This window comes from Neodiprion pinetum, chromosome 5, assembly GCF_021155775.2.
Source record: "Neodiprion pinetum isolate iyNeoPine1 chromosome 5, iyNeoPine1.2, whole genome shotgun sequence".
Lineage (NCBI taxonomy): Eukaryota > Metazoa > Arthropoda > Insecta > Hymenoptera > Diprionidae > Neodiprion > Neodiprion pinetum.
The window spans coordinates 7875417-7885886 of NC_060236.1; the positions used below are offsets into that span (position 1 = coordinate 7875417).

Genomic DNA, 10470 nt, shown 5'->3' on the forward strand with positions numbered 1-10470 from the left:
TCAAGTGTGATCAACGTTTACACAGCGTTACTTCATTCATTTCTTGAACATGTTTACATGAATTTGAAAATCAAAATAACTTTGGACAACATGTATTTGTTGTTATTGGTATACAGTGAACCCTTGGTTTTGTTACCATTTCACTAAAGCTGCGATACAGAGAAAGTATAGTATATGGTTCTCGGGGTAGTTATATCGTTGCGATTCGGGTGATAAATGTATAAGTATATATATACATTCATGTATGTATATCTTATATATACTTTTTTTTAGGATAGGTTACAAGACTAATCATGTTAAATTGTTTCATTCGTTTTTTTTTTTTTTTTTTTTTTTTTTTTTTTTATCAGAAAAACTGTTTTAATTTCGACAGAACAGATTTCTGCACTACCCTCACATTTGCGGTATCTGAGAGACTAGAGAATAATCATCTCAATCATGTTTGCTCTTTTGAGAGTTCACTTGAAAAAATATTCTTAAGCTGCTATTCATCGCCGTAACCAATGGATTACTTTATATTGTTAAATATTATCTGTGACTATGTTGTTGTAATAGTATTTTACCATGCTGAATTGTAATTTCAACTTTAATTTTAGACTAAATTTACAGTCAATAGAAATCTGTACAATTAACAATAACTATGTGTATACATTGAAGCGAACTAGGTTCAGTTCAATTTTTTCACCAATATACTATTATGAAAATAATGAATTCTTAAACTTTTGATGGTAAATTTATGCATTGCCTATCATTCGTACATTCAATGACAACTTATTAATTAGAATTATATTTTATATACAGACACACTCACATGCATATGTATATATATGTATAATGTCAATACATGTACTGCCTGCAGTTCAATTAATTAAAATTTTAGGCTGTAATACTATCACAATTTATTTTTGTCTGTCAGCCTGAATAATGCGTCGAAATTATATAATATTCTATATTACATTTTGATCTCATAATTACTCGTATCTTCTATTAATTACTAAACTATGATACTTGTGTAAAAAGAAAAAAATATAAAAAATTAGAAATCAGTAACTAAAACCTGCCTCTTGTTGCGCTGCATATAAAATACGTTTTACTTCTGAGTGAAGTAAATTACACTTACGTTAGATAAGTTTTTAGAAGAATACACTTTTTTTCTATGCTTTTCACCTTTCACCTTAAGGTAATAATTATTCATTTTTTTTACCTACTAATTACTGAAAATAAATTCTGTTTTAAATGCCAGTTACGTACACTCGTGTAATAGGTGAAAATTAAAATTCGCATAATATTCCGCGTCGCATTCGATACAATCGACTATCGATATCACACACGTGATCCTGCACGTCTGCTTTTCCCGCGCAATTAAATGGTATCCAGTATGGCCGTCGCTAGCCTCGTATTCTACTACCGGCGTTGAAAGTGTGAGATAATTCTCTATTTTATCCGATGTAATACTTAATTTCTATTTAATTGACCCCAGTAACACTACCATAAGCAACATGTCAAGTCCAATGAAAAGGCCCCAGACTCCGAATAGGAAAGACGCTGATAGTTCCTCGACTAATGGAACACCAAGTCGTCAGCGAAAAACTCCAACACCGAGTGGCACTCCATCCGTTAAAAGCACGCCGAGCAAAAACCGTACACCGAGTAAACAGGGTAAGTAAACGTTTTCACCTTGTTTTACTCGTTTACCTGTATGAATAAGATAACACAAGCGAGTCGCATCATATTGGTACTTCACTATTACTCTCACTCAAGTCGGTTTTATTTTCCTTCCGTAATACTTAATTTTCCTTTGTATGCCTACCCAGCATTTTGTTCCACCTTGAAATTTTAATTAACAATATGTAAAAGAAATTGAATAAAATACCTCTGAATGCTTCTTATCTTTGTAGGTCGTACACCCAATAGAGAGAAAAATAATCCAACGGCTGAAACTCCGCTAAGATGGGGAACACGTGGTACTCGAGATACGATTGCCCCTTCTTCCGAAGGTACATCCTCTGTACCTGCCTCATCGCCGACTCAGGGAGTACAAATGACCAGTCCTTTAGCTGTTGGAATGAGTGAGATAGATTTGTCTTCGCCTTTGTATTACGGGACACCTAGCTCCTTGGGATCGATACGAACCCCTAGAAGTGGCGTTAGAGGTACTCCGATTAGACAGAGACCGGATATCAGAACAGACAAACGAATCAGGCAGGTCAACCTTGGCGAACCGGTAAATAACTATCTTTATGGTTTATAATTTATTAATTGAATTTTTTCTGTCTTTGGCAGATATGTTTCACAATCAACAGTATCAAATGCGACATTCCATTTCAACATACATCGATTATAATTTTAACGGTTTAATGTGCACGTTACCATTGGTGTCAGAGCTTTGCCAGAATATTTTCTCCCAAATTCAAATTCACTAGATTTCTCTCAATGTTACAGATACCAGAGGAACCATTCATACCTGGATCGTCTGAGAGTGAGAATGCAGGTCCGCAGCTCGTGATTTGGGGGACAAACGTCGTGGTAAACAGATGCAAGGATCAATTTAAACGTTTCGTTAGGCGGTTTATTGACCCTGAAGCTGAAAATGATGAGTTACCAGAGAACATGAATCTTGCCGAGCCACTATACCTCCAAAAACTTGATGAAATCCATACTTTAGAGGAGCCATACTTGAACATAAACTGCGCTCACTTAGAAAGTTTTGATGAGCAATTGTACAGACAACTGATTTGCTACCCACAAGAAGTTATACCCACTCTAGACATGGCTGCGAATGAAATGTTTTTTGAAAAGTACCCAGCTGCAGTACTGGACCATCAAATACAGGTCCGACCATTCAATGCAGCTAAGACTAAAAACATGCGCGGTTTAAATCCCGAAGATATTGATAAGTTGATTACAATATCAGGGATGGTGAGCAGAACTTCAAACTTGATACCAGAAATGCGAGAGGCTTTCTTCAAATGTACAGTCTGTTCTTTCACAACTTTGGTAGAAATTGACCGAGGTCGAATTGCTGAACCAACTCTGTGCACTCACTGTAATACTAATCATTGCTTCCGGCTGATTCACAATAGGAGCCACTTCTCTGACAAACAAATGGTCAAACTTCAAGAATCTCCTGATGACATGCCTGCTGGTCAAACACCGCACACTATCGTTGTATTTGCTCACAATGATCTGGTCGACGCTGTTCAACCAGGAGATCGAGTTGCTGTTACAGGAATATATCGTGCGATTCCTCTCCAAGTTAGCTTCAAACAGAGTAATGTTCGCGCCGTGTACAAAACTCATATAGACGTCGTTCACTTCAGAAAGCAGGATTCTAAAAGGTATGCACATTTGAATTTGATGATAAGAATATTTGCAGTATATTTTCTCATTATTGCTTTCAGGCTCTACGATCAAGAGGATGGCAAAGATCATGCATTCCCGCCTGAGAGACTTGAATTGCTACAATTGTTATCCCAGAAGGAGGATGTCTATGAACGATTGGCGCGTAACATAGCACCGAGTATCTATGAGAACGAAGATATAAAGAAAGGAATATTATTGCAACTGTTTGGAGGGACAAAGAAGACCCACACTTCTTCAGGCAGAAATCATTTTCGTGCTGAAATAAATATCTTGCTATGCGGAGATCCTGGTACCAGTAAATCCCAGTTGCTTCAGTACATCTACAATTTGGTACCAAGATCGCAATATACCAGTGGCAAAGGTACGTTTCACTTTATGGTCATTTTAATATTTCCACCGATGGCGATTTAGCGTTTTTATTCGATTCTTATACGAGTAATGTTTTTGTTTATGCTTCAAGGTTCCAGTGCTGTGGGTCTAACTGCCTACGTCACAAAAGATCCAGAAACACGACAGCTTGTACTGCAAACAGGAGCTTTGGTTTTGGCCGACAACGGTATATGCTGCATTGACGAATTTGATAAAATGAACGATGCTACGCGATCTGTATTGCACGAGGTCATGGAACAGCAAACTTTGAGTATTGCCAAGGCTGGCATTATTTGTCAATTAAATGCAAGAACCAGCATTTTGGCGGCAGCTAATCCCTGCGAATCCCAATGGAATAAGAATAAAACGGTACTGATAGTACATCATACCTGTGCTGTCCATTGGGAATTCAATATTATATTCCATCTGAACATAATTTATTAAATTTATCTTACAGGTGATTGAGAATGTTATGTTGCCTCATACCCTGATGTCTCGATTCGACCTAATTTTTCTTATGCTTGACCCTCAAGACGAACTATTCGATAAACGGCTTGCTCGCCATTTGGTCTCTCTGTATTACAAAGCCAAACCTGAGGTTGAAGATGATCTTATTGATATGAGCATTTTACGCGACTACATAGCATATGCCAAAGAACACGTGCATCCAGTTATGAGCGAAGAATCTCAGCAAAGATTAGTTCAGGCGTATGTAGACATGAGAAAAGTTGGTAGCGGCAGAGGACAGATCAGTGCATATCCAAGGCAACTGGAATCCCTTATAAGATTAGCGGAAGCACATGCAAAAATACGACTAAGCAGCTTAGTTGTGGTGGAAGATGTTGAAGAGGCCTGGAGGTGCGTAAAGAAGCTGAAACTCAAACGTGATAAAGATGTTCAACCCTTCATCACGTGATTCCTTGGATTTTTTTTTTTCTTGTTTTAGACTGCATCGCGAGGCTCTAAAGCAATCGGCGACAGATCCATTGAGTGGGAAGATTGATGTTGGCATTCTGACAACTGGCTTGTCAGCAGCTGCTAGGAAACGAAGAATGGAACTAACACAAGCGATACGTAGCTTGATCGAAAGCAAGGGGAAGATTCCAACTTTGAATTACCAAAAGATTTTCACTGAGATTAAAGAGGCGTCTCAGATCGTGAGTAATCATATTTATTTTATTTTAAACATCGGTTATACCTGGGAATTGCTACAGTTGTCAAATTGCAGCACATATCTAGGTATGGCAGGCATTAGACACATATTTTCATATCACATAGAAGATTAATTGCACGTCAAAAATCTAGCATTAACAAGTTATTAAGTAAATAAATGACACATCGAACGCTGTTAATTTCAAAAGGAATACCTACAAAGAAATTAACGTCCGTAAATTCATTACGTCATTTTTAAATAAATTATCGAATATGGCATCGCAATTGTCAATGAAAAAAATATGACTGAAAACTATTATTTCAGCTGATAACACGTGAGATGTTTGAAGATTCACTGAAGGAGCTACAAGATGACGGTTTTATTATTGTTATCGGTAAAAATACCATCAGAGTCTGCTGAAAGTTTGATATTATTTCCAAACAAGCTCTGTCAGATATTTCGGATGAATTTGATAAATTGTATAAGACAAATAAGCGTTCACAAGGCACTGCCACTATGACAATAATTACATAAAAGTTCGCGCTTGAATATTCCATCTTTTCGACCAGCTGAAAATGAAATCCAGAGAACAATATTCCTTATTTATTTTTTCACGAGAATCAGTGGTAGAAAATTTTTACTACCCCTTCTTACAATACAAAACGAAAATATCCTATACAAACAAATTTTTTACCAAAGAGACCGAGCAGCGGAAATGTTCTGTTTATATTTCCTCCTCTTAAGTCTTTTTCTGTAATGCTACGTTGTGAAAACAGCCCGAAATTGGTGCCTAAACAAATATCTATGCCTTACGGATTTTCGCATTTCCAAGACGTAATTTCCCCGTTTGAGATGCATCTTAGATTATTAATTTTTTATTTCTAAAACCATTATTATAATTAACATGGTTATTTTTCAATAAAACTTTTAAAAATTCGTCTTTTTTCATCTAATTTACCTCACTTACCTTGAAATCATAGTCATTTTCCTGTTGTGTTCCGCCCATATTTGATTTTCTTACCATATCAATTATCGCCAATCTTATCAAATTGTATTTTGTATTTTGACCATCTCCATACATCATCTTGCCTTATACCTATAATTACACGAACTGTAGCTCTCATTCGAGTTCTTATCTTTCTGTAGCTGAATAGTCATGAAAAATAAAATCAAGCGGGTAATGTGCCTGATCTTGATGGGGTCATCATAAGAACTTCCATTCGAGCCCATCAAACATTGACAAAAGAAATGTTTTAATTTTTTATTCAAATAACTGGAAAGCTACATGACCAATAATATTCAAAATCTAATCAGTTCTAAGTTAAGAAAAGCTCCGTTGATTGACTCCAAAATCATCCAGATCTATCCATTCGTTCTGCAGATATCGTTGGATAAAAAAATTATCGCACACGCACAGACACACACAGCCGCAGAGGATTCTATTCTTAAAAACTAATATTTCACTTTAAATATGGAAAAGTGAATAAATAAAATCCATGAGATAATTTGCGAATAAAATTTATAGTTTTTTTTTTTATTCAGACATTTGTTAAGAAATTTTTTAAAATCACAATCACATTCATCGGTTATTCATTCGACAATAAAAAATTTAAATCAAGCGTAAATATGTATAAATAAGATCAGGGTGTAAAGATTATTGGTTAAAAATGTACATAAGTATAAATTTAATAACTGAAACTTAACTTTTATACAAATGTCTGTTAATTATCTCTGATTCTGTTTGTCCTCAGGTCACACAGCTCAATTTATCTTACTTTCTGTTAAATGTTAATTATTTTAAATTACGTCACGTTTCGTAAATTTTTTGTTTAACAATTTCATTATTATTACAGACTACGTAAACTTTTTTTTCAATGTCAAATATTTAATTTATGGAAAAAGCGACGAATTCAGAAGGCTTCGGCAAGTGCTGAATGATAAATCTATGGATTTTTCGTCTTATTTGACCAAAAATTATCTCTAGCCCATTGCCTGTTACAGCACCCAGCGTCTATCCGAAAACGGTCGGAAGTAATTTTCTAGTGAAAACTCAATTTTTCATTTCCGGAATAATTATAATATTTTCCCTTACGTTTTTTTTTTTACTTTTCTTTCGAAGTAAAAAAAGATCGGAAAGTTTAAAATTAATAACTTTCGCAGCCAGCCAGACAATTTAGTAAATTGGTGACTTCTTTTTTTCTTTACCTTTTTCCTATGTTTGTTTAGATTTCGAACGAAATTTGGTTGTGTTAAATTTTATTTAAATTTTCTATTGTCTAAAAGTTTAACACTAGGCAAGTGGGAATAAATAGAGCGGGCGTTTGGAATTATGAATCTTTTGTAACTTTCTACTGTACTACTCGAACGCATTCGACGTCCATTTTGCCTCGTGGTCGGTAAGTACCTGCAGATTTCCAGTTTTAAGGGTCCTGAATTTCGAGCCTCAAACCCCTGATGGGCGGTTCTGGCAATCGTTGCCATGTAAAACTAGAAAATCGTACCCACATGACAAAATCCACATTTTATTCCTAATAATTATACATCGAACGTTATGACATTGGTATTATTCGTTATAACATTAGTCTACATAAATCTCATATATCTGCAACAGTTTTCGTACAACGAATTACTACTTTTCCTTACGATTCAAAATTCAAATCAACGAATAATTTCTTCGAACTTCAGCATAGGATAAAAGGCCTAATGCTTATTGCTTAATTCTTATCATTTTGTCTGCAGAACAAAACAGCCGTGATAATTACGGTGTTCGTTATAATTTTTCTTTCAGATAAAACGGTAATATTGATCACTCTTTTATTAACAATTTTTGCTTGGAAAACAATACCAATTTTGGTTGCACTTTTCTTCTACGTTTATTATGATAGATCGATAGCAGTTTTTGTTCCGTTTTTGTCACTAATTTTTGTTTTGAACAAAATAATAATTTCAAAATTTGCATTTTCAGTCTCGGGAGAAATAATAAGAATATCCATTTTTTCCCTTAATTACGGATTTATATATTTATGAAGCACATCTGAAAAAAACCTGAACTTATAATGAATGCTTGTCGTCTCGCTAAATGTGAGCTCCTCGTTACTGCATCTAACAAAATATAAATTTTTTAGAAATTATGAACATCATATCGTTATATGGATAGTTTCACGAGGTAGCGGACTTGGAGCGCAGAAACTACGGAGCGTTTGTCCTGGAAGTCGAGTTTTACCAAGTAGCAGACCTAGAGCGCAGGAACCACGGAGTGTTTATCCCGGAAGTCGAGTTTCACCAGGTAGCGGACCTGGAGCGCAGAAACTACGGTGCGCTTGTCCTGGAAGTCGAGTTTCACCAGGTAACGGACCTGGAACGCAGGATCCAGGAGGTAGAGAACCCGGTACTTGAAATCTGCGGAGTGCGATTCTCATATGTCCGCTCAACTGCGCAGTTGTTTCCAGACTGAGGAATTCGGCTAAATGATTACTATAGATCGATGACATCAAGAGAAAAAAAATTTTGAGTGACGTCACTTTCTGAACATCCGAACATTTAAACTTTGGTTTCGTACTTCAATACTATGTATGATGTATGATGTATGATGTACGATGATATGATATGATGTATAATGATTTTAGTTTTTACATTTTACAGACAAGAAATACGAACTTTATCTTTCCTGTCGATTTTAGACTCAAGCGGCTAGGTCCTTCGATGGTCAGCCGTTGACTAAAGATACATTCTTCAGTTATCAGCGCGTCTTCCCACGGGGATGATCGAGCTGATCGACATTTATAAATCGCAGTCGACAAGTAGTCTCACGTACGCACTGTGTACCGACTTAACCTCAAACTTCCAAACCGACACTACCTTGGCTGCCACGAATGTCGGTGCGAGCCTGTTAGGTACAGTCGATAGAGCAGAACCTTCCAACGCACCCAGGCCCACCTGGGTCCCCTTGCCCGCCGAAAACTGGTCACAAAAATTTACCTAGGAGCATCCGTCGAAATCGTCAAAAGCTGATTTTTCGACTAAATGTGGTAAAAAAAATTTGAAAAAATCCGGATATGATACTTTCAATACGCACTCCAAGTGAGTAAAACGGTGTAAAACATCAAAAGTGGTGTGGATTTGACGTGGAATCCCCCATATGTATTAAGTAACCAACTGCGCAACATTCAGTCGCGTTCTTTTTTTTTGAAATCTCTTTTCCACCAACAACATAAGATTACAGATTGGTAAAGAAAGAAAAAGAAAAAGGCTCCAATATTAAATTTATCTTACGCTAAAATTTTCCGCAGTTACAGAGAGAAATCGCCATTACTTGCGGAAAGCTATTATAGGGGCTGGGGCACTCTTTGGTTAGTGTTCCACGAAAAATTCTTTGTAAGAAACCCGATTTAGAAGAAAAGGCGAAGCGGAACAGGACGAAATGGGACGGGATAAGAACGGACGGGTCGGGATATGTACCTCCTTTGAAGGTTCGGTTGTGGCCCTAAACCGAGACCTTCCTGGAAAATCGGCTAATGCAACCAACCGTCTGTTTCGCACGTACGAATTATACCTGGTTTGTCGAACTCCATTTACTTGTATTATACGTATATGTATGCCGAGTGAGCCTTGAATGCTGATCATATGCCGCTACATCGTCAATCATTGTCGGCATTTTCCGACAGATCGCCATCAATTCCATTTGGTCCCGCCTTATATTTGCAGCCCGAATTCTCGGAGGTAGTTTCACAATACAATCACTTTTTTTAAGAACCCATTATTTCGCGGTAAAATTTAGTGAATAATTTCAAATTTAAGACATTGTTTTTTTTTATCATTATTGATGGTAAATCTCGCTGGTATGGACGCCTGATTTTAGCGCTATTTAAATCTGGCCGACACACGTTATCTCAACTTTTATGCATCAGATCAAAAAAAAAAAAAAAAAAAACAGATTATCAAAACTTGCACTTGTCGCTATCGTTTGAACACCATCAAAATTATCTATCAATATTTAATGCATTGTTTCAAGGATTTAAGTTGAACAAAAGAGGTCGAATATTCAAAATGTCCGTGCCATTTCGTACTTCTTTTTAGACAGACAAGTTCACTTTTCGATAATCTTTTTGTGTTTTTTTCCGTACCAACGAGATTTACCATCAAAAACGAAGAAAAAAACTTTCCGTATTGCTTTGTAACTTCCTATTTTGTGTGTAAAAAATCGGAAATTAATTAATAACTTCTAATGTGAAAAAATAAGTTATTAAAAAAAGTTATTGAGATGTAAAACCACCTCGTTGATCAAATGATTACTCATTCCTTGATTGAATCTGATTTATTGTCGCATATTACCCGAAATCTTTTAATTTATCGTGTATAGCTATTCTCTGTCGAGCGGAAAAATTCCAAGCTAGATCTGTAGATGGAAATTGGTAGGAAACTGCGTCGTAGCGAACTTTCACTGCAGGAACGACGGGGGAGGCAGAGAGTCCTACAGATACTCAAATATACAGGGTGACTCAGAAGTATAATCGCCCCCACAAGTTACCAATATATTTCTCCTAAAAATATGCGACTGAAACGTTCTTTATTACTTCCGATAAGGA

At 36.2% G+C, this 10470-nt stretch overlaps 1 protein-coding gene and 1 long non-coding RNA gene across 3 annotated transcripts; one reads left to right on the forward strand and one right to left on the reverse strand.

Annotated features, from left to right (window-relative positions):
• Window positions 1–1383: 1383 nt before the first annotated feature.
• On the forward strand, window positions 1384–5790 carry dpa (disc proliferation abnormal). Its single transcript, XM_046626832.2, has 8 exons — window positions 1384–1659; window positions 1899–2224; window positions 2443–3338; window positions 3402–3724; window positions 3824–4101; window positions 4190–4590; window positions 4679–4889; window positions 5210–5790. The coding sequence occupies exons 1-8, from the start codon at window positions 1500–1502 to the stop codon at window positions 5303–5305; spliced, it is 2691 nt and encodes an 896-aa protein (XP_046482788.1). The 5' UTR covers window positions 1384–1499; the 3' UTR covers window positions 5306–5790.
• A 342-nt stretch (window positions 5791–6132) lies between these two features.
• On the reverse strand, window positions 6133–9431 carry LOC124219424 (uncharacterized). 2 transcript variants are annotated; one of them, XR_006883381.2, is made up of 3 exons: window positions 9344–9431; window positions 8543–8863; window positions 6133–8335 (listed from the first exon to the last, which is right to left on the reverse strand). It is a non-coding gene; the product is annotated as an uncharacterized lncRNA (long non-coding RNA). The 2 variants fall into 2 exon arrangements; XR_011177248.1 differs by having other exon boundaries at window positions 6133–8359.
• Between the last annotated feature and the right edge of the window lie 1039 nt (window positions 9432–10470).